This window comes from Diaphorina citri, unplaced genomic scaffold, assembly GCF_000475195.1.
Source record: "Diaphorina citri unplaced genomic scaffold, Diaci psyllid genome assembly version 1.1 scaffold2575, whole genome shotgun sequence".
Classification (NCBI taxonomy): domain Eukaryota; kingdom Metazoa; phylum Arthropoda; class Insecta; order Hemiptera; family Psyllidae; genus Diaphorina; species Diaphorina citri.
Genome location: NW_007379994.1, coordinates 9,951 through 33,516, shown reverse-complemented (window position 1 = coordinate 33,516; position 23,566 = coordinate 9,951). Strand labels below are relative to the sequence as shown.

Below are 23,566 nucleotides of genomic sequence, written 5' to 3'. Positions count from 1 at the left end.
TGGAATTCACTCTGAAACTACTACTTGACGTTCGTGTGCCTACCACTCGTTGTGTCAATGAACCTGACAGAAGTTTCTAACCAAACAATGCTGTTAGATCAGTCACTCAAATTTTTGATCCCTGTAGGGTACCTGTATGTTTTTCAACAAGTGCTTTGCAGCAACATTTTCAACCCTGTATGGGCTTACTTGTTACATTTATTATGCGCTGGTATTCGAACCCGGAACCCACGCTCTGTACGATTGTCAATCTCCCGTGTAGCTATTGTGAATGTCATCTAGGTAACAAGTCCTCCCAGTCTCATTTGTATCAGACCGTACAACAACCTGGTGTGTAGCCTAGCCTGTCCGGTACGAGTACATATTTATAACATTGACATAGGGCACAGGAGGATGCTGGATTATCCATAAGATAGAATATGCCTTATTAATTTATCCTCCTCTTATCGTAAATATCGTAAAATTTTTGTAGCCAAAACCAAATGTCAGCCCAATAGCAATCACCCTAGGGCTGATTGAGAAGCTGGCGAAAAAAGTCGACCCCATCTGAATACGGGAAAAGGCGAGGAAGAAGAAGAAATTTATCCTCCTGGAAACGACTGAAAAGTTCACTTACCGTAGTTTTCAACGTACTTCTATTTGTTTAGACTAGTTTAGACCGTCAGCTTAAGACTTGAAAGTACTATTACGCCAACAGAATATTGCTCCTCAATTTTCTTTTACATGACAAGTAGGCCCAATGGCCCATACGTAAATGAAAGAAAAGTCAAGGGTTATTTATCTGTGGAACTTCCCCGGAAAAAAAAAAAAAAAAAAAACAGTTTTGAAATCCTTCTAGCTCTGTGAGTGTATCTCTTATACCTTGTTCGTATTTCTTTTATACATACTGAGTTCACTGAGTTGTATTCCCCTTCTCTTCCCTTTCTGTTGCAGGTGACAATGGTCGTCTGGAATACTCAATCGTGTCTGGGGATGACGAGGAGATTTTCACCATCAACCCCAGCAATGGCACTCTGAGTAACCTCAAGCACTTGGACCGGGAGACCAAGTCTTCTTACAACTTGGTTGTCATGGCAACCGATATGGCCAAACCTCCCCAGAAGCGTCTGTCATCTACCACGCAGGTAAGGAAATTTTCCGACATATTTTTGGTTCCTGACCGAAAACGAGTAAGGGAGATGTTACCCTTACTTCTTTTCCGAGTGAGGGTAAAATTTTCACGATTCTAAAGTAATGTACCGACAAAAGTGAAATTTTATTTATACATAGATGGATTACTTCTATTTTACAGGTATCCATCGTTATTCGAGATGTAAATGATAATGCTCCCGAATTCATCACCGCCAATGAAACCACCATCCCTGAAAATTCCCCCCTCAACACTGTTGTAGCTGCCCTCAAAGCTATCGACAGGGATGAAGGCCAAAACTCCTACGTTGAATATTCCATTATCAACTCCGAGGCAACACCTTTCTCTCTTGGCCCTGTGGATGGATTACTCCGGGTCGCACAGAAACTGGATCGTGAAATCAAATCCAACTACACGCTGGAAATCAAGGCCAAAGACCGTGGAGAACCGTCGAAATCATCCCGGACTAAATTCTTCATTCGTCTCTTGGATGAGAATGACAACAATCCGATTTTCGACTCGAAATCTTACTCAGCTTCCGTACCTGAAAATATAAGTGTGGGAGCCACCGTTTTACAGGTAAGAACTTTTCATACTTTTCAATTGTCTTGAGGAAATGATAATATGAGCAATTCTTTTGTAACAGAAAACAACTGTTTTAGGGCGACTTTTTTATCTTTTGCCAATCTTGCTTTCCCTTTTTCTTTGAAGAAAATTTTAGCAGCCAAGTTTATTGCCAATGTATCCTTTCTTTTAGTGGAAAAGATTAAGATAGATTAAGCTACAATCCTGAGGGAGCTCTTTGGAGCGACAGATTTTACTCAGGTCATTTCAACTTCCATCGCAGCATGTCTAACATACTAACACGAGCATTGGTATTTTGAACTAATGGCTATTATGGGTGCCTAAAATTAAACTTGGCATTGATATTGAGGACTAACCACATGTGTTACTTTAAAGCTTAGTCCCGGATTGTTTTCTTCTATTTTATATTCAATATGTTGTCTGATTATGCCGAACTTAATTTCATTTCTGTCAAAAGTGAAGCAAGAATTAAAATGAAAATCTCTAATATGCATGTAGGTATTTACCATTTGATAGACACGGCTCGTGCGTCTAAAACCGTTTTGCAATCAATTAGATTTTTTTGTAAGAACTAGTTACAGTATTTGTAGGTAGATATAACTTGTCCTATTAGTACATACTCCAAGGCCTGGGTCTTAACAGCAAAGTTCGCAAAGTCGCGTAATTAATTCCTACCCTTGAGTAATTCAATGTAGATCGTACTCTTCTTGGTTGTGGTGGATTCCATAACAGAATTCTTCTACCTTTCAAAATACCTGTCCATACGCGGAATTTAGCTTTAACAGGGTGATGGGATAGTTAAGGTCTACAATACTGTCGATGGACTTTTCGAAATCGACTGGAATCAATATTTACAATTGTACATAAGTAAAATCAAAGGATTTCGGTGAAAAGAACAATTTATAGCGTGGACGTTTTTCGGACGATATGGACCAACCAAGCTTAACCATGTCGATCGACATGGTTAAGCTGCTTTAGAGTTTGTTTCTTCATGAGCCGACATTGTGATGTTTTATTAAAGTTCTTCATTTTAATATTTGCATTTATTAATAATGTGACAGATTTCTGACAGACTGAGAGAACTTGTTTTTCTTTCTCTGGCAGCCCGACTAAACAAATTGTAATAATGTTAACCTCCAGAGTTCATAGTAGTTTCTCCCCTCTCATCTTTCTCTATCTCCTACGTGATTCCAACCCAAGGGTATGCGCTATGAGGTGAACAGAGTTGACTGCTAATCAAAAAGTGCCGGGTACACTGGGTTCTTCTTACATAATCCCGTACAACAAACCTTGCAACTTGTGTATGATTATCTGAATTGCGTCCAATGCAAACCTCTTGAGAGTCTTGGATCCTTTGACCTTCTTTTTTTCAGTAAAATCGACTTCAAACCCTCCCCGACACCCTTATAACTTCTAACAGATATGAGGATAATAAAATCAGTGTCCACTTGCTTACATAGATTACCTTACTTACTTGCCAATAGAAGCTACAGCTTGGGTTGGGCCTCCATAACACTCCTCCAGATACCATGATCCTTGACCTCCGTGATCCATGTATACGTATAAGGATTACCTAAGCTAAGGAAATAGAATCAACCTTGGTCTTATCTCAACATTTCCACTCAACCCCCTTGTCTTCTTCACTTGTTTCATTTCCAGGTGTCAGCTACAGATCTCGATGACGGTATCAATGGTCGTGTCAGATACACAATCATTTCAGGCGATGACAACCACGATCTGACCATCTCTGAGGACAATGGTCTGCTGCGGATTGCCAAGAATCTCAACTATGAACGCAAGGCCCAGTATTCTCTCACGATTCAAGCGGAAGACTGTGGTGGAGATACCGAGGAAAGGATTCGCTTCGACACGGCTACGGTATGTATTGCATGTTACCTTCCCACATAGCTTAACTCCGTACACAATAAGCCCACTCTGGGGCTTAGGTGTAGGGGGAAATACCCCAAAGGATGGGTTAAGCTTATACAAATCTACCTTCCCACATGAACCTCACCCAAGTCAAGTGGAGCTGGAGAAAGCCAGCAGCTCTTGTTTGTCTAGTTTTGACGTGTTTTGCCACCCGTCCAGAAAACCATGCGAAGCACGAGATTTGCACAAACGTCAAGGATTGGATTCAACGCGACGACGTCCTACCTACTATCTATTTTAGACCTTAACATAGAATAGAATATACCTTGTTTATCCTGCTCGAATGAGACCATAAAGCCCCTTTACCCCAGCAGTCTAAACAAGGTCTCGTGTATTTTATGGGTTTAACAACATGATACAATAACATAATGTTTACAGCAAGAGACTAAATTTTTGTCTCCTCTGTTTGAACTAGGTTTCCATTCTCGTCTCGGACATCAACGACAACTACCCCGTGTTCCTGCATTCCCCCTACTTGGCCCTCGTCAATGAAAACACCCTCCCCGGGCCTTCCTTCCGTATCATGACCGTACAAGCACACGACGCTGACTCTCTACCCTTCAACGGTCTGGTACGCTACTTTCTCAAGGACAGTGGTGCGTCCAGCGGAAATAGTCAGACTCAGGGCGGCACTGGGGATTTGTTTCGCGTCAATTCCACCACTGGAGATATTTATCTGCTCAAGAGTTTGGACCGGGAGAAGCAGGCGGAATATCTGCTTACTCTGCAAGCCATGGATTCTGGTAAGTCACAACACTTCTTGTTTGGCTAGTTTCTTGCTTTTTAATAATTTGATGTAGAACATCCTTTTCTCTCATTTTACAGACAAAGTGTTATAATAATGTTCTCATAATCTCGTTAGAAGTCCAACCATGACGTGACTACCTCTGAAGACAAGGGTCTCCTGTGTATTGCAGGAGAACTTTTTTTTTTTAATAATGTTCTCATAATCTCGTTAGAAGTCCAACCATGACGTGACTATCTCTGAAGACAAGGGTCTCCTGTGTATTGCAGGAGAACTTTTTTAAAATTTGAAACGTCCTTTTCTCTCATTTTACAGACAACGTTTTGTAATAATATTCTCATGGTCTTGTTAGAGGTCCTTCTCGGTTGTGAAACAAGATTGTGAACTAATTGACATGGAGAACATGACACATAATAAAACCTCGCGATACTCATCGCTCATCCTGGGGTTGCCGGCATTTTTCCTTCTGTGAGGATTTTCTATTACAAATCAAAACACCACGACCACACGACGATGTTTATTTATTGTTCTCAAGATAGTGGAGAACTGGAGTCGTGACTCTGAACTCAAGAATAGAGGGCACCTTCGCCAAGAAATCACCTTATCTACCTCAAACTCTGTGATGCTTCCCAGCGGGTACCAAACTTGAATTTGCCTGAGTCGCCCCAGTGTACCTATCCATTGACTTACCTTGCCAATTCAATGAACCCAGTTCAAGCACTTCTGGTATGAAATTTTAGAAATCCCTACTTGCATAGTCGTTCTAAAAGTATTTAGAAATCCCTTTTCAAGCTCTCCTAAATGAAATCCATATGCTGTATTTTTCTCATATTTCTGGAATTTTGGGTTCAACCAAAGTCTCTCTCCCAAGCTTTTTCTATTACAAATCAAAACACCACGACCACACGACGATGTTTATTTATTGTTCTCAAGATAGTGGAGAACTGGAGTCGTGACTCTGGACTCAAGAATAGAGGGCACCTTCGCCAAGAAATCACCTTATCTACCTCAAACTCTGTGATGCTTCTCAGCGGGTACCAAACTTGAAGTTGCCTGAGTCGCCCCAGTGTACCAATCCATTGAGTTACCTTGCCAATTCAATGAACCCAGTTCAAGCACTTCTGGTATGAAATTTGTTTGGACTTCTGTGCCAAAGGGACTTTTTGGGCTCACAGAGATAAAAAAATGTATACGTCAATGTTCTATTCTATTCGCATATCAGCAAATGCGACCTCAATATTTGATTCATTGAATTTTTGAAACATTCTATATCTCTGCTTTTCCTGTCCACTCTGTGGCTTCTATGCATACTTGCATAGTCGTTCTTAAAGTATTTAGAAATCCCTTTTCAAGCTCTCCTAAATTAAATCCATATGCTGTATTTTTCTGGAATTTTGGGTTCAACCAAAGTCTCTCTCCCAAGCCCTTGTTATGCTTTTTTGCTCTAACTATATTTGCTGCAAAAAAGAAAGAAAAAAATACACATCGCAAACTCCAGAACATAAACTATGAGATAAAAACCGATGAGAGAGAGCGAGAGAGGGAGAGAGAGAAGAGAACGACATAAGATTTCAATTAAACAATTTATTAGCACTCGCTATTCTTCTTTGGCGGTGCTTCCCCTGAGCATGGGACTAGGAAGTCAAGTTCGGAAAACGTGGAGTTAGAAATTCCTAGGACTTAACTTGTTGGATGTTGGAGTATACCACCCTTGCAACGTCGGAATAGTGTACTTTCTAATTGAGTATATTTGGAGACCATCGGAAACTTGAGATTTTCGCACAAACAAACGAAGATGATTCCATTGGGCGAAAATATTTTCATCTGTTTGAAAAATATCCTAGTAAAGGGTTTGTTAATTAATTTGATAATATGGATAAAGCAATGTGCTATGTGTAGAAAGATCGATCCAAGTGAAATATTAATAGTGATACTAAATTTCCTGAAAAATCAGTCGAGCTCGGGTTCTTTGCTCGTAATCTCAAGCTAACAGTACCCTCCTTGCAGTCTCCCCCATTGTAAAGCTTTTGTTATCTGCAAATTTCTCCCGAGAATTTACTTGAGTGAACATCTTTAGCGCGGTACTTATGGTTTAGCGCTTGAGATTGCGATGGCCAATAGGGTCACCCACACTCCCACACACTGATTTGATCAAAACAGGCAATTTTTAATCCAATCTTGGGGGTATTTTGTTATCTGCAAATTTCTCCCGAGAATTTACTTGAGTGAACATCTTTAGCGCGGTACTTATGGTTTAGCGCTTGAGATTGCGATGGGCAATAGGGTCACCCACACTCCCACACACTGATTTGATCAAAACAGGCAATTTTTAATCCAATCTTGGGGGTAACTTCTCATTAAAGAAATATCCCAAGTTACTCGAAGTAAGTTTTCGCTCTTTGGTTATCATGTTTTACTTTTGTTCACAAAATTATATGCTCCAATTTTCAGCACCTAGATTGATTTTGGTTCGTTATAAAATCGTCTTTTTCATAGGAAAATGATACCCATATCCCAAATACCTGCGGCCCGCCAATGTTCAACAAATATCAAAAATGGCCCTCTATACATTTTGAGTTTGACATGCCTGCCATATCCCATAAGTATTCCTATTTATGGATACAACCTCCTCTTCCCCCCTTTCCCCGTACAAAGGATCCGTAATCTGCTCATAAAATACGTAAAAAGATTTCAATAACTGTCGAACATATTCAAGATCCGCGAAGAAGGAATGTATTTCCATCATTCTTCTCTGTATGTGTAGTTAATATGTATGTAGTTAAGGGAATAGAACACTGGGTACAGCCATGACTGGAGAGTACCACAATATTGTCCATATTATGGCCGGTGTAGTTAATATGTATGTAGTTAGGGGAATAGAACACTGGGTACAGCCATGACTGGAGAGTACCACAATATTGTCCATATTATGGCCGAAGTACCACGGTGCATTTGGATCGCGTGCAGCAATCAAATGAGATGCCTTGACAAGTACAATGTGCAGCAAGTTCAATAAAGTGCAATTATTCAATGGAGGCAAGTCTCGGGGACGGGTTGCACGCACACGAGGTGCTTGAGCAACTTGCACGGACTAAAATAAATCTAATCAGACGAGTTTTATCCTGGCCCAGGCCTTGAACTTACCATGAAACTTTCTACGAGGAAGTTATTCAAGTAAAGGAAGGAGAAATTTTCAACAGTGTTAAATTGTTAAACATACTTAAATGCTTGTCACAAATATCGTTCCTCAATTATTAGACCTAGATAAATTTCATGACTTGGCTTGGACTCGTACCACCAACCTCCAGATCCAAAATCCAACGCGTTAACCACTGCACCACTGAAGTTGGTCGACTTTATTGAAGTACTTTTAATGTTCCCTTACGTATGTCCAAAATCCAACGCGTTAACCACTGCACCACTGAAGTTGGTCGACTTTATTGAAGTACTTTTAATGTTCCCTTACGTATTAGATCGTACTCTTCTTGGTTGTGGTGGATTCCATAACAGAATTCTTCTACCTTTCAAAATACCTGTCCATACGCGGAATTTAGCTTTAACAGGGTGATGGGATAGTTAAGGTCTACAATACTGTCGATGGACGTCTCCAAAAACACCCATGTTATAATGATCAGTGTTATTCCATCAGGATAAACATGGTACATTCTGTCTTCCTCTCTTCCTTTAGAATAGTTTAGAACTTTTGTCTACAGCTGGAATAATGCAGGCTTCTCGTAGCTAGACATGGTACATTCTGTCTTCCTCTCTTCCTTTAGAATAGTTTAGAACTTTTGTCTACAGCTGGAATAATGCAGGCTTCTCGTAGCTAGGCTAATTTCTTGCAACTTCCGCATCTTCTTCGATTTAACACGATGAAAACCAAAACGACCTGTAAGTTTCTGCAGATCCTCGTGTGTAAGGAGCCATGTAGCTTCGAGGTGTGGTGCTAGTGCTAGGTAAACCCATGGTCTCGGGATATTGCTTGTGCAGATCCTCGTGTGTAAGGAGCCATGTAGCTTCGAGGTGTGGTGCTAGTGCTAGGTAAACCCATGGTCTCGGGATATTGCTTGCTTGCAATGATTAGTGATTACTGGGACTTGCAATAAACTTGAATAAACCCCAAATTATTATGTACTTCTATTTATACCACATACGGGGTGATGTGGTACGCTTTTGCAATATTGGTTCCGAGATCAATGCACATTTTATCCAGGACCCCAGGAGGACTTATGGTCAACGTAGGCACGTTTTTGTAGCGACGCCATTTTGAATCAGGATGAAAAGTAACCATTTTAAGATTTTCAATTATGTCACATAGGTACTATATTCTTATTTAGGCATTTGTCCTAAAGTTAACATCCACCCTGTAGGTATTTTCTGTATTTGTAGAATGTGTTTGCCGATTTATAATCATAACTTTTTGTGTAAATGTGCAGCTAGCTTTCTCCCTCTCTCTTTCTTTCTCTCTCGTTTCTCGTCTCCTACTCTTCTTCAAAATTCTTTTGGATGGCTCAGGTACGGATGTTTCGTCCTCCTGACTAGTCCTGACCAGTGAGAAAATTTCCTTCCTCTCAGAACATCACAGGAAAATAAGGAAATTGTATTAAAAGAAAATGCCAACTAATCCACAAGACAAGACACACAAGTGTCCCTCAGTATGGGTAGTTTGGCATCAAATCGAAATACATCACATTAATTTAGGTCATTCAGGTCCGTTTTTCCGACCAACCAAATAAGGAAATTGTACTAAAAGAAAATGCCAACTAATCCACAAGACAAGACACACAAGTGTCCCTCAGTATGGGTAGTTTGGCATCAAATCACAATACATCACATTAATTTAGGCCATTCAGGTCGGTTTTTCCGACCAACCAAACCGTTCTACTGAGATGTTACATCGTTATCGACTTCATACTCTGGACTCTCCTCTGGTTAGTCCTCTTTTGTCCGTCATCAGCCAATCAGATTGCAGCTCTCATGCCGCCATAATTCTGCACACTTTGTCATTATTAGAGGCTGTCAAGAATATCTCTCATGTGTAATCTATGAAATTAAATCGAACACTAAACTGAAGATCTGAAAATCGGAGCAGCCCAAAGCTGTTCGGATCTGACTCTGACTTGTGCCCGAGGTGAAGTTTGGGTTTTGTATATATTATCAAAATTACTACCTACTATTGATGCAGAATGCAGAGATTTAAAGGATGAGAGGTCTGGGGAGAGCTTAGATCACGCGGGACTACAGAATAAGATATTGCCTGATGTGTAGTATGCCCAGACAATCCTCACATCGCGCATCGTCTGTTTTGATTAAATTTCGTTTCTGACCATTGTCGAAATTTCATCCCTCGTTTAAATATTGCCTAGTGTATGTTTTGCTAGACTAAATGACAATACAAAGGAGATACTTAGTTATTAAAATAGAGAGAAATGGTCGCTAGTAAACTCAGAGAAGTAGTCAAGTACCTATTTATAACGAGTTTTCAGAGATATTTTTTAATCAAAAAAAGGCTCAAGGAAATACCAACTAATGTTTCCACTGTTCCTTCTGTGTTACACCACTGTTTTCCGATTCCGTGGAATCTTCAAAGTCCTGATCCTTATTTATCATGCTATCCGAATTGGAGTAAAATTATGCTCACTTCACAAAGTTTGATATGTTAATACATTGGGTAAGGTGATATGCTAATGCGATTAATTGCATTTCACAAATTCTATCCACCAGAAGAAAAAAAAAATCGTTGTGTCTAGACGAAACTTTGGTTTGATATGTTAATACATTGGGTAAGGTGATATGCTAATGCGATTAATTGCATTTCACAAATTCTATCCACCAGAAGAAAAAAAAAAAATCGTTGTGTCTAGACGAAACATTAAATTTTGGAAACTCTTACCCAAATTTCTGTTTTGATGTATTTACTTAACTCTCTTCCCCTTTTAGGCGTAAATACCTTTGGAGGCAACAAATAATATTTCAAGGTATAAGTCAAACACGCAATTTTATTGTGTTGAATCGTAGGTACCCAACTTTGAAAAACCTCCAAATTTCTGTTTTGATGTATTTACTTAACTCTCTTCCCCTTTTAGGCGTAAATACCTTTGGAGGCAACAAATAATATTTCAAGGTACAAGTCAAACACGCAATTTTATTGTGTTGAATCGTAGGTACCCAACTTTGAAAAACCCGGAGTTAACTTAACCCTCTATTTGAGTCTCAGTACCTGTTAAGTTTAACCCTCTATGTGAGCTCTAGTACTAACACTGTCATAGGTTCCTGAACAAATAATATTTCAAGGTATAAGTCAAACACGCAATTTTATTGTGTTGAATCGTAGGTACCCAACTTTGAAAAACCTGGAGTTAACCCTCTATTTGAGTCTCAGTAAAGTTTAACCCTCTATGTGAGCTCTAGTACTAACACTGTCATAGGTTCCTCGGTAAACATTCAGCTTGGAATCTCCATCTTTTTGTTAGGGTTCTGGAACTGCCAGGGCTCTCTGCGTCTAAGTGCCAGCCAAGACAAATCAAGAGATAATTTCTTCTTCTAAAGACATAATAAACATAAAAACAAACTGGCTAATAAAAAAATTAAACCATTTCTAACTTGTTGTTGCTTTTTTTATGTCTGCCCTTTTGGTTACCGCGGTCAGTCTCAGGATGGTCAGTCGGTCAATATCCTTAGAAAAAGACTCTGTTTTCTGAAGAACTCTGTTGGCATGTCATTACAAGCTCAATTTATTAACTCTTTGGATTATAAGGGTTTACGTCGAGATGAAACTTGAAATTAACTTCGTTCAATCATTCGAATTAAATATGGAGCATATACGATTGGGTAAAAAATTGAATGGATGGTGGATTCCTAAATCTGTTAAATTCCAATTCTGAGGTGAAAACTGTCTTTATTACAGGATCTCGAAGGCGTAGAAGACAAAGTGAAAAAGTCCGTGAGTCTTCGTTTTTTAACCCCTTTTAACGGTGAAAACTGTCTTTATTACAGGATCTAGAAGGCGTAGAAGACAAAGTGAAAAAGTCCGTGAGTCTTCGTTTTTTAACCCCTTTTAAGTACAAAAAGCTTGATCTTAATAAACAGCATATTTTTCTTTGGTTCCCATCAAAGCAGAGATCCAAAATATTTATTCTATGCTCAGGCAATAAAAGGGATATTATTGTCATGCTCTCTCTCTTTCTGTTCTCTTTTTAGTTCTCCTTCTTTGTTTAATCGTAATTAGAGATTCCTGTCATGTGAGAGATAGAGAAAGAGAACGACTACCACTGCGAGATGTGATTTCTTTCTATATCTCTTTCTGACTGCATTTTTTATATTATATAAAAAGAAAAAAAGAAGAAACTTACTTCCTCAAAATTAAACCAACGAAAAACTACTAACAACTACTAAAAAATTACTTACTCGTAGTATATAATAATATTATTGGAATAATAATTATTAATTATTGTAAAGAATTGGTTAAAAATAAATATTGTTCTTTACTTTCTTTTTCTGTCAATTTCGATCGACCATAATGTGATTTAAAGTGTTGTGAGATATTCTAGTAAGATCTGGAAAATATTAGAGACTGTAGAGAGAGAAAACTTTGTGAAGAACTAAAACCGAATCAAGTTCAGTTGTATCCCCATTACATATGTCCTGAACAGAAACTACCTTACAAAATAAATAAGAGGGAGAAGAGAGATTTCTAAAACACATTAGGATTTTTAATTACCACCCAATGATTATATATCTTGCGAAGAACTAAAACCGAATCAAGTTCAGTTGTATCCCCATTACATATGTCCTGAACAGAAACTACCTTACAAAATAAATAAGAGGGAGAGGAGAGATTTCTAAAACACATTAGGATTTTTAATTACCACCCAATGATTATATATCTTGAATTAACAATTACTTAATACCAAAAAACCTCTCCAGCTATGTATGTAGATACAGCCAGAACTTCCAAAGCTTAAAGAGACCATTGTGGTCAAATTTTATTCATTGAAGCCAAAGTACTTCTCATACAATGTGACCAGAAGTCGCATTCCTTCACATTATGTTACCAACTTTTTTTAGAACGACTTTGGGCACCAAGATATTGTCTCTAGATTGGACAAGGAAAATGTGGATTTTCAATGACGAATTCCGACGGAATATTTTGATCAAAAACTATTAGCGAGAGAGAGAGCAACTTTAACGTATCTCATGATTTTCATTGAACCTAATGTACTCGCAGGTATTTGTTGAAAGAATCTTTTCCTTCTCCTGCAACCTTTCTATATTACTCGTAAGTGGTCCAGGAGGGTGAAGGCTTTTACATTGATCAAAAACTATTAGCGAGAGAGAGAGCAACTTTAACGTATCTCATGATTTTCATTGAACCTAATGTACTCGCAGGTATTTGTTGTAAGGGCGTCACGGGGTTAAGGTTCGTCATACCCCGGGGTGAGGGTTTTAAGCGCATCTTATGGTCGAGCTTCGCGCTCCCACTAAAATGGTCATATATTGGAAATGGTTGGGAAACAGGGTTTCAGTACAGTTGGTGGATGTGGCAAATTGCCCATTCAATGGAATGGAATAATTATATTGATTAAACTGCCAGACAATATCTCTACACATTTTACTGTACGTGTCGAATCCATGGCTTGGTTTCCTACAGTCCTACAGACAGACATTGGTCTGTAGGACTGTAATGCTCCCAAGTTAAAAGCCCTCTCGTGACAACGCTAAGGAATTTTATTTACATAATAAATTATCCACCAGAACGAGACAAAGTATGATAATAATTAGCCTGAGTGTCTAATAGCAGCATGGAAGCAGAGCATTTGGCTACCATAGTGTGTGGTATGCTATGGCCAGTGGCCACATAAACTGTGTGACATTATGGTACCACCATCCCCCCTCCCGGGGTTCAGACACTACTCTTTGGTGTTGAGAATTTTGCCAATACATTGCATTTTTAACTTATTTTCCATTCCAGTCTACCAGTCTCTCCTAGGCTGTTTTCTCAATGAAAAAATCAGATGCTGCCTATTCTTTGTCACACACCAGTCCCTCCTCTGATAAGGTGAACTACAGGGAGCTTCTTGCAATTTAGCGTTTTATATATTTATCTTTATTTGTACCTCTATCTGTGCATATGATTTTATTTTTGCAGCAATTTCCATATTACTTTTATACAATGATTTATTATATCTTGTATGTACCTACAGGGTGTTGTATATTGTCTGTTATGTTCAATAAACTTGTGCCCAGGCCTAACTCATTGGCATGGCATACAATACATGAGAAACGTAAGGAAATTCACTAGAAAGCTTTTTTACATAAAGCTAAATCAAAATTTTGAAGGTGTACCTTCAAAATCAAGCCCCCCCAAAAATTTAGGCAAGAACCGCCTATGCAACAACCACGTCTTCACACAGCGTTTTATGTAAACTCTAATAATAATAATTAAATGACATACTTCTCGCATATATATAGCAGAAGAAACTGCTTTGTATCGCGGTCCTTACCAAAGTTTCTTAACATCAGATTTTACTTTCTGTTATCTATCACTTTCCATAAACGATACCCCGTAGCTAATGAGAAAGTTATGGAATTTAGATGACGGAGGTTTACTCCTGTGTAACCTGTGTTAAGATTTGAGACTTCGCCCCTGTTTTGTAAAGCAAATATTCAGCAGTTCTGATCCCCTAATAATAGGTACTTTGTTAAATTTTGTCAATGCAGCTTTCCCCATCGTTATGTTCCCAGAAATTCGGTTAATTTCTAAACAAAAATTGTATCAAATCCGCGGGTTATTGTCTTTAGTTCTCGGGTTATTCTTTAGCCCGATCAGCAAAAATATTCAACCAATTAAAATTAGGTATCCAGTTAAAATTTGCTTCTGGAAATACCAGACCTAATGTCCAAAGAAAGACTTTACCGACATTCCTTTTTGGGGAGTGTGAAACAAGAGAAGCTTAGGCTGGAAGCTCTGAAACTGAAAAACTAGATAAGAGTGCCGCCGCCTAAATTTTTAGAAGAGAGCTGTGAAGCATGTCATCTTACGAATCTTAGGAAGAATATTTATTAGGTATTAATACGATATAGGAGGTCATATTATTATGCGATGTGTTATTTTTTGGCCAAACCTTTTACTCCACAACGCCAGTTGTTTCTTCCACATTTCACAGTTTCTTTCATGATGATGCCAAGTGAGCGTTGTTATGCCTTGATCTTTTGTCCGCTCCACAACGCCAGTTGTTTCTTCCACATTTCACAGTTTCTTTCATGATGATGCCAAGTGAGCGTTGTTATGCCTTGATCTTTTGTCCGGTTCTTCGTGAACTCTCACAAACCTGGCATGAAGGAGTCACAGGTCTGAGTGGAGTCATCTCTCGGATTTGGTTTTTGGTGTTTCTTTCGTCCGTCCGCTCACTTCTTCCCATTCATAAATTTCCTAATGGATTACAAGTCTGAGAACAGCAAGTCCACGTTACACTTGAAATTAATCTCGTAAATTTTAATTTTTTTGACAAAATTAACACGGGCTCTTTTCTCGCTCGTAAATAAAGCCCACCTTCTCATTATCTGGGAGAAAGAGACTCAAGTGTTGGGGTTGTGTGCTTCTTCTTTCTCACAATTCTCGCATGCATGACCTTCTTTATCCATTATTTAAGAAGACTATTATGTTCTTTCTCCCTCTTCTTGCACTTCCAAGAGGTTAATATGACAACTTTTACCACCCAAATTATTTCTTTATCCATTATTTAAGAAGACTATTATGTTCTTTCTCCCTCTTCTTGCACTTCCAAGAGGTTAATATGACAACTTTTACCACCCAACTTTTACCAAATTTGCACTTGAGGTTTCTTTCTTCATTACTCTTTACCCAACTTTGTTTTCCAGATGTTTGAAACTTGTGTCCATTCTTCTGTGGGTATCCACTACTTCGGTTTTGTTTAACTGAAGAGTTTCTCGAAAATACATCTTTGATAACCTTATCTCTAACAAAGTTTAGACTCTTCCGAAGTAATTTATTCCAATAATCCCAAAGAGAGACAGAGATTTAATAGTAATTTTACAGACTTCAGTTCCTAGGCAATACTGAAATTCAGAGAAAAAAAAAATTGGTCACAAACGCTTAAAAAGTTTTTGGTGGCCTTCTACATTATAGTCTATAACTTGTGAGTAGAACTGAAAGATTTATTTCATCTTATAGAGTGCTATAAATCATTCTAACGGGCAACCACCAATAATCCCAAAGAGAGACAGAGATTTAATAGTAATTTTACAGACTTCAGTTCCTAGGCAATACTGAAATTCAGAGAAAAAAAAAAATTGGTCACAAACGCTTAAAAAGTTTTTGGTGGCCTTCTACATTATAGTCTATAACTTGTGAGTAGAACTGAAAGATTTATTTCATCTTATAGAGTGCTATAAATCATTCTAACGGGCAACCAAATTCGAAAATATATACCGAAAGAGAATCTTCTGAGAGGTAAATTATAGCAGGGTAACTTCTTATACGTATGATGTGTGAGTGTGAACTCGCGAGTGAGAACGCGAGAGCGTACATTGTTTTATGTGTGGGTGTGTTGTACCTACCTGATATTTTACAATAAATTAGATTATTGATCCTTTTCCCCAGTTTGTAAATTGTAAATTCACTTTCTAAATTGTTTGCAATAGCACCTCTTCAATATTTGATATGTCTCAAGTATGTTTTGCTAGACTAAATGACAATACAAAGGAGATACTTAGTTATTAAAATAGAGAGAAATGGTCGCTAGTAAACTCAGAGAAGTACTCAAGTACCTATTTATAACGAGTTTTCAGAGATTTTTTTCATCAAAAAAAGTCTCAAGATATTGATCCTTTTCCCCAGTTTGTAAATTGTAAATTCACTTTCTAAATTGTTTGCAATAGCACCTCTTCAATATTTGATATGTCTCAAAAAATTGTGAAAATCTAGCGAGAGTAATTGCGAAAATCCTTTGCTTACTCGAAACGAGTTAAAAATTGTGCAAGTGCAGGAGAAGTTCTCCAAGACAAGATTAGCTTTCTCAAAATTTAAGTAGGTCATTTTATGAGGACATGTCCACTTGTCCACATGTCCTTCTGAAAACAACTTTCTGAAGTAATTCAGTAAACAGTTTGGACTTTGGTGTTCTCACAGACTCGAAGGGTGTACTTCGGACCCCCCCTAGTGATCGAGGTGCAATACAAGCAAGATGTAAGAATTCCTCATGCCTAGTAGGTATAGTACGAGTATTTGTTTTGTGATTATCTCGGGATGAGTTATCTTCAGCATGCAAGATGGATGACTTCCTAGCAGCCAAGAAGAGATAAGAATCTTCACGGCAGCGTGGTGGATAATAAATTCTATAGGGTGGCGCCATACCTAGGTGTACGGTGGACACTTGGTGCAAAACATTATGATGTTTATAATTATTACATTAAAACTTGAATCTTCAACTACATATGTTTCTATGTACAGGGTGGCAACATTATATTAAACTTGCATCTTCTCTACTATGTTTCTATGTACAGGGTGCCGCAGATGTAGAATAGAATAGAATATACCCTGTTTATATCTTCAACTACATATGTTTCTATGTACAGGGTGGCAACATTATATTAAACTTGCATCTTCTCTACTATGTTTCTATGTACAGGGTGCAGGGTGCCGCAGATGTAGAATAGAATAGAATATACCCTGTTTATAACGGCCAGAATGAGACTGAAAAGTCCCTTTACGCAGTCTTAAAAGTAATGGACTGATATAAACCTGACGTGTGAATCCCCATCTCTAGAATGTGAAACAATCAACAAATTTTTAAATTTTACTACCAAAAATCAGTAAAATTCAAATTAGGACGATTATCTCATAATTGTGTAGCTGTAGCTGCATTCCGATTTTTATGGCGGGGACCATGAGGACCTGTATTTTAGTTTAAAAAAACTGCTAAGGAGAGGAACGATTCACAACAAATTTAGACTGAAAAGTCCCTTTACGCAGTCTTAAAAGTAATGGACTGATATAAACCTGACGTGTGAATCCCCATCTCTAGAATGTGAAACAACCAACAAATTTTTAAATTTTACTACCAAAAATCAGTAAAATTCAAATTAGGACGATTATCTCATAATTGTGTCGCTGTAGCTGCATTCCGATTTTTATGGCGGGGACCATGAGGACCTGTATTTTAGTTTAAAAAAAACTGCTAAGGAGAGGAACGATTCACAACAAATTTCTATACAATCTACTTTATAAATGAAAAAAAATAATAATAATAATAATGAAAAGGACTAGGTCCTGAGCATGCCAGGGTATCCAGTATGTTGGTAGGAGTTCATTTTGCACCTGAAGACCACGGGAAAAATAACCACCCAATGCAATCATGGAAATGTGTTTACCTATCCTATATTGGAGAAGGATGTCCCATTTTGATCTGGGGTATCCAGTATGTTGGTAGGAGTTCATTTTGCACCTGAAGACCACGGGAAAAATAACCACCCAAGGCAATCATGGAAATGTGTTTACCTATCCCATATTGGAGAAGGATGTCCCATTTTGATCTGCATTCTTATTGGTCAGGAATGGTCGGGTGGAAGAGCTCAATTTTGAGAATCCTGCCATTTTAAATAAAGCAAAAAAAAAAAATGAAGAAGATCAAACCATCAAATCCTTTCTAGTTAACCCTAACAACCACGTCTTCACACAGCGTTTTATGTAAACTCTAATAATAATAATTAAATGACATACTTCTCGCATATACAAAAAATGAAGAAGATCAAACCATCAAATCCTTTCTAGTTAACCCTAACAACCACGTCTTCACACAGCGTTTTATGTAAACTCTAATAGGTAATAATAATTAAATGACATACTTCTCGCATATATAGCAGAAGAAACTGCTTTGTATCGCGGTCCTTACCAAAGTTTCTTAACATCAGATTTTACTTTCTGTTATCTATCTTTTTCCATAAACGATACCCCGTAGCTAATGAGAAAGTTTTGGAATTCGTTGTCAGATGACGGAGGTTTACTCCTGTGTAACACACTAGAAAGCTCCTTAGTTTGCCTGCCAGTGTGAGCTTGCATGATGTCTGTTTCATATGTATTTGCATAAATATTTAGAATATTAAGTAATTAGGTAGATACGTGAACGCAACCACTATTCCACGATACCAACCATCAAAACCAACATTACTTAACTTTAATGATTCATCGGTAACAAGAGCAATCTCGAGAACGGTAAGAGCTAGCGACTTGAAATTTGGTATGTAGCTGTCAAATGTGACAAGGATGAGACACGAAGCTTTTGGTTAAGATCGGTGCATTGGTTGGCGGCATTTTACCGCTTTTTGGCGGTTTTCGGTCTAGTTTAACAATTTCTCGGGAACGGTATGAGCTAAAGACTTGAATTTTGGTATTTAGTTCACAAATATGACAAGGATGCAACAGAAAACGTCTAGTTGGATAGGTGCTGCGCTTGGCGGTATTTTGACCGCTTTTGGACGGATTTCGACCGTTTTTGGCGGTTTTCAGCTATACCGACTAAACGGTTAGAGATATGGTAAAAGTCATTTTCTGCCATTATTAAACTTTGAATTCTTGATCATCACGTATCTTTGAAATACAATTTGTACGTTTGACTTTTTCTTTCTCACTCCAGTTCTTCTTCCTAGCCTTTTCCTGCTTATATAGGGTTGGTGTTTCTTGTCAGTCTCTTCCAGGCAGCCCTATTGTTTACCTCATGTCTTCATTCACACAATCTGTTTACCTTTTCTTCACTCTCCCTTGCAAAGCTAAATCAAAATTTTGAAGGTGTACCTTCAAAATCAAGCCCCCCCAAAAATTTAGGCAAGAACCGCCTATGGTCTCCCTTGCCCTCTTCTCCCCCTCACTTCCATTCTCTCAACTCTTTTCCCAATGTAGCTCTCCTATAGGAAGGAAAGTAATGTAATCGGGTCAAAATTTCGATGGTCAGTTTTTAATGCCAAAACACGTTTTGAGGTTTCTAGAGCCTAAATATGCAGATCCTCGTGTGTAAGGAGCCATGTAGCTTCGAGGTGTGGTGCTAGTGCTAGGTAAACCCATGGTCTCGGGATATTGCTTGCTTTACTAGAAAGCTCCTTAGTTTGCCTGCCAGTGTGAGCTTGCATGATGTCTGTTTCATATGTATTTGCATAAATATTTAGAATATTAATATTTATGGTATTATCAAACAAATCTATCTTACCTACCTATGTACCAACCAAATTCGCATATCCAACATGGAAACATTTCTTGCTGGACCAATCAGAAGCCAGTTTACATTTCAAATTCAGTTTCTCTCGTATGCTGGCTTGGTGTGTTTAACATTGTAACGTGGTGTGTTCTTTTTAAATAACGACAATCATCATTCCAAGATTCCATTCAAAATGAAGAAGCTAGAGACTTTGTATTTGCTTAGCTCTCTTGGGTAAACGTTCACGCCTCTCTGCTTGCAAGAATGTAGGTAATTCAGTAGTCATGGAAGTACCTAATCGTTCGGTCAACTAGTTTGGTACTTACATATAGGTACCATGGTACATATTACATACGTATTTGTCATACATAGGACATAGGTAGAGGTACAGGTTTTAAAAATTCTCACATACCTTCAAATTCATCCCATCCAACTCCAACAACCTGTCCAAGAAGAAGGTGATGGATCCTCGTATTTGTCATACATAGGACATAGGTAGAGGTACAGGTTTTAAAAATTCTCACATACCTTCAAATTCATCCCATCCAACTCCAACAATCTGTCCAAGAAGAAGGTGATGGATCCAAAAGCTTTTAACCTTTCTTAAAATTTGCTTCTGGAAATACCAGACCTAATGTCCAAAGAAAGACTTTACCGACATTCCTTTTTGGGGAGTGTGAAACAAGAGAAGTAATACGTCGTCCTTACCAAAGTTTCTTAACATCAGATTTTACTTTCTGTTATCTATCACTTTCCATAAACGATACCCCGTAGCTAATGAGAAAGTTTTGGAATTTGTTGTCAGATGACGGAGGTTTACTCCTGTGTAACCTGTGTTACGATTTGAGACTTCGCCCCTGTTTTGTAAAGCAAATATTCAGCAGTTCTGATCCCCTAATAATAGTTACTTTGTTAAATTTTGTCAATGCAGCTTTCCCCATCGGTTCCCAGAAATTCGGTTAATTTCTAAACAAAAATTGTATCAAATCCGCGGGTTATTGTCCTTAGTTCTCGGGTTATTCTTTAGCCCGATCAGCAAAAATATTCAACCAATTAAAATTAGGTATCCAAATTTCGGCCAACCAAATATCGTTTCAATACTCACGTGAGTAGATATTTGAACTGCTGAACCGAACCAGAGGTCGAAGGCTCAAATCAGTTGTCCCAGAAGTGTAGGAAAGTAAAGAAGTCATTATATTATTTTTATCATACCAAACTAATTATATACATCCTTCCTTAAAAGAATAGCCTCAACACTAAGTGTAAAATGGAATAATATCGTTTCAATACTCACGTGAGTATTTGAACTGCTGAACCGAACCAGAGGTCGAAGGCTCAAATCAGTTGTCCCAGAAGTGTAGGAAAGCAAAGAAGTCATTATATTATTTTTATCATATCAAACTAATTATATTCAATATCGTTTCAATACTCACGTGAGTATTTGAACTGCTGAACCGAACCAGAGGTCGAAGGCTCAAATCAGTTGTCCCAGAAGTGTAGGGAAGTAAAGAAGTCATTATATTATTTTTATCATATCAAACATTATTTAAATCAAATACCTACGTTCTTCTTATTTCTTCGACCTAGATAGGGATTAGAAGTTGCCGTTTTAATCATATCAAACATTATTTAAATCAAATACCTACGTTCTTCTTATTTCTTCGACCTAGATAAGGATTAGAAGTTGCCGAAAGTCAGCTATAGGCGAGACCGGCAACCTTTCCCCGTTTTGGGAAAACCATCCCGAAACACCTGGTTAACCTACCTCCCTCGCAAAGGAATCCAGATCATAGAAAGTCGTGTGATGGCCACACCATTTACCTATATAATGTTATATTTATGTACAATTGTACATAAATATTATGTATTTATATGAACATTTACATTGTAGCTTTTGTAATTCAATATGTGTGGTGGCTCGTGGGGACCAGAACATATTCCTATATACTCTGCAATACTCTCCATACTAAAGCTACCTACCTACTCTGCGTTCAAGTTTTCAGAGTAAATCCGGGTTACAAGAGTATGGAGGAATGATTTACTTTGAAAACTGCAGAGAGTGGAAAAAGCTTTCCAGTACCATAGAGGGTAACAAGAAGGGGGAGTCCTAACATATATGAAGATTACATTATTTATATTGCAGTGGAGGTCTTTTCTGACGATATTCCTGTGTATGAAAACTGCAGAGAGTGGAAAAAGCTTTCCAGTACCATAGAGGGTAACAAGAAGGGGGAGTCCTAACATATATGAAGATTACATTATATTGCAGTGGAGGTCTTTTCTGACGATATTCCTGTGTGCGGAGTCCAGTATGGAGGACTATTGCACTCTTAGATGAAGATATGGAGAAATAGGGCGCAGGTTTAAGGAATAGAAAAGAGCACATCTCAACACAAGCCAGATTTGTCATTCGATCTTGCGGGAGTTCTGTCTTGTAAAACATGCAGATCTCATAACACTTCAGTGCGCAATTTTCTTGTGTGTATATGTTTCTTGATGAAGCGATCTTACCCAGATATCTACAGGTACAGACACCCATTTGTATGGTTGACAATAAGAACACGTGACTACACAAAGCTCAGAACCGGTTACTTACATCCCTACCTGAGCGATCTACTAAAATTGCGGCCACGTTGATGAAATCAAACTTTTGAAAAACCTATTTTTGCAGTGGATATGACCTCAAAACTCTGTTTCGTGTTAATATAGGCCGGGCGGTGCCTCGAACTCTTGATGTTCGTGCTCCTCCCAGCACTTAATTACTCTGGAATTCATTTGTTTGAACTTAATCTTACTTTAAAAAAATGCCCTTTCTTCTTTCTTCATGTCGCCCCTGGAATTCGAACCGCAATGTCGCCGGTTACTTACTTAAATAGGTAGTTAATCCGAAACTCCTCTTTACTTTGTGTTACAGGAAACCCACCACTATCAGGGACGGGAATTGTGCGCATTCTGGTTCAAGATGTCAACGACCACAGTCCGGAATTTGAGCGCCAGTCCTATTCTGCCTCTGTCAGTGAAAATCTACCAGCTGGGAGTTCGGTTATACAGCTCAATGCTAGTGATAAGGATGATGGACTCAATGCTAAGATCAGGTAAGTTTGAAATGGATTTTCTTCTCTCTTGATTTCGACAGCAAATAGGTAAGGTAAGAGCTTTTGCTTTGAACCATTAGGGACTCCTGCCAATTCTTTCCAGGATGATGGACTCAATGCTAAGATCAGGTAAGTTTGAAATGGATTTTCTTCTCTCTTGATTTCGACAGCAAATACATAGGTAAGGTAAGAGCTTTTGCTTTGAACCATTAGGGACTCCTGCCAATTCTTTCGAGGATGATGGACTCAATGCTAAGATCAGGTAAGTTTGAAATGGATTTTCTTCTCTCTTGATTTCGACAGCAAATACATAGGTAAGGTAGAGCTTTTGCTTTGAACCATTAGAGACTCCTGCCAATTCTTTCGAACCGAGACTATTCCTATCTCACGGACTCAGAAAGTAAGTAAACAAGCTGGTACTGAAAAAGAGCCAACCTACTTACTTCCTACATTCTAAATTTAATAATAATTGTATATATTGTTTTGTTTCATACTTCTTCATGTTTTTCTGCTGATGTACGAATGTGCATCTAACTTGTCCTCAATATCCATTTACTCTTACCTACAGACAATGCTAGAGTTGTATTGTTACTCCTCTCTCTTCATAGCTCATCATTTGCAAGAAGTTAGGATTCTTGTCTAATAGTCCACTTTTACTTTCCATTTCAGATACAGCTTGCTTGGTGAAAATACCTACAGACAATGCTAGAGTTGTATTGTTACTCCTCTCTCTTCATAGCTCATCATTTGCAAGAAGTTAGGATTCTTGTCTAATAGTCAACTTTTACTTTCCATTTCAGATACAGCTTGCTTGGTGAAAACATTGATCGTTTCCATGTGGACTCAGACACCGGCTTAGTCACAACCTCTTATC

General features: G+C 38.2%; 1 protein-coding gene across 1 annotated transcript; it reads left to right on the top strand.

The window, feature by feature from the left end:
- Positions 1-817: 817 nt before the first annotated feature.
- On the top strand, positions 818-23,559 carry LOC113471523 (cadherin-related tumor suppressor-like; the record flags this gene model as incomplete). Its single annotated transcript, XM_026830753.1, has 6 exons — positions 818-1,124; positions 1,292-1,708; positions 3,374-3,592; positions 4,059-4,386; positions 22,512-22,692; positions 23,493-23,559. Coding segments are annotated over exons 1-6 (1,266 nt in total), but the record flags the coding sequence as incomplete, so codon positions are not given.
- Positions 23,560-23,566: the final 7 nt, after the last annotated feature.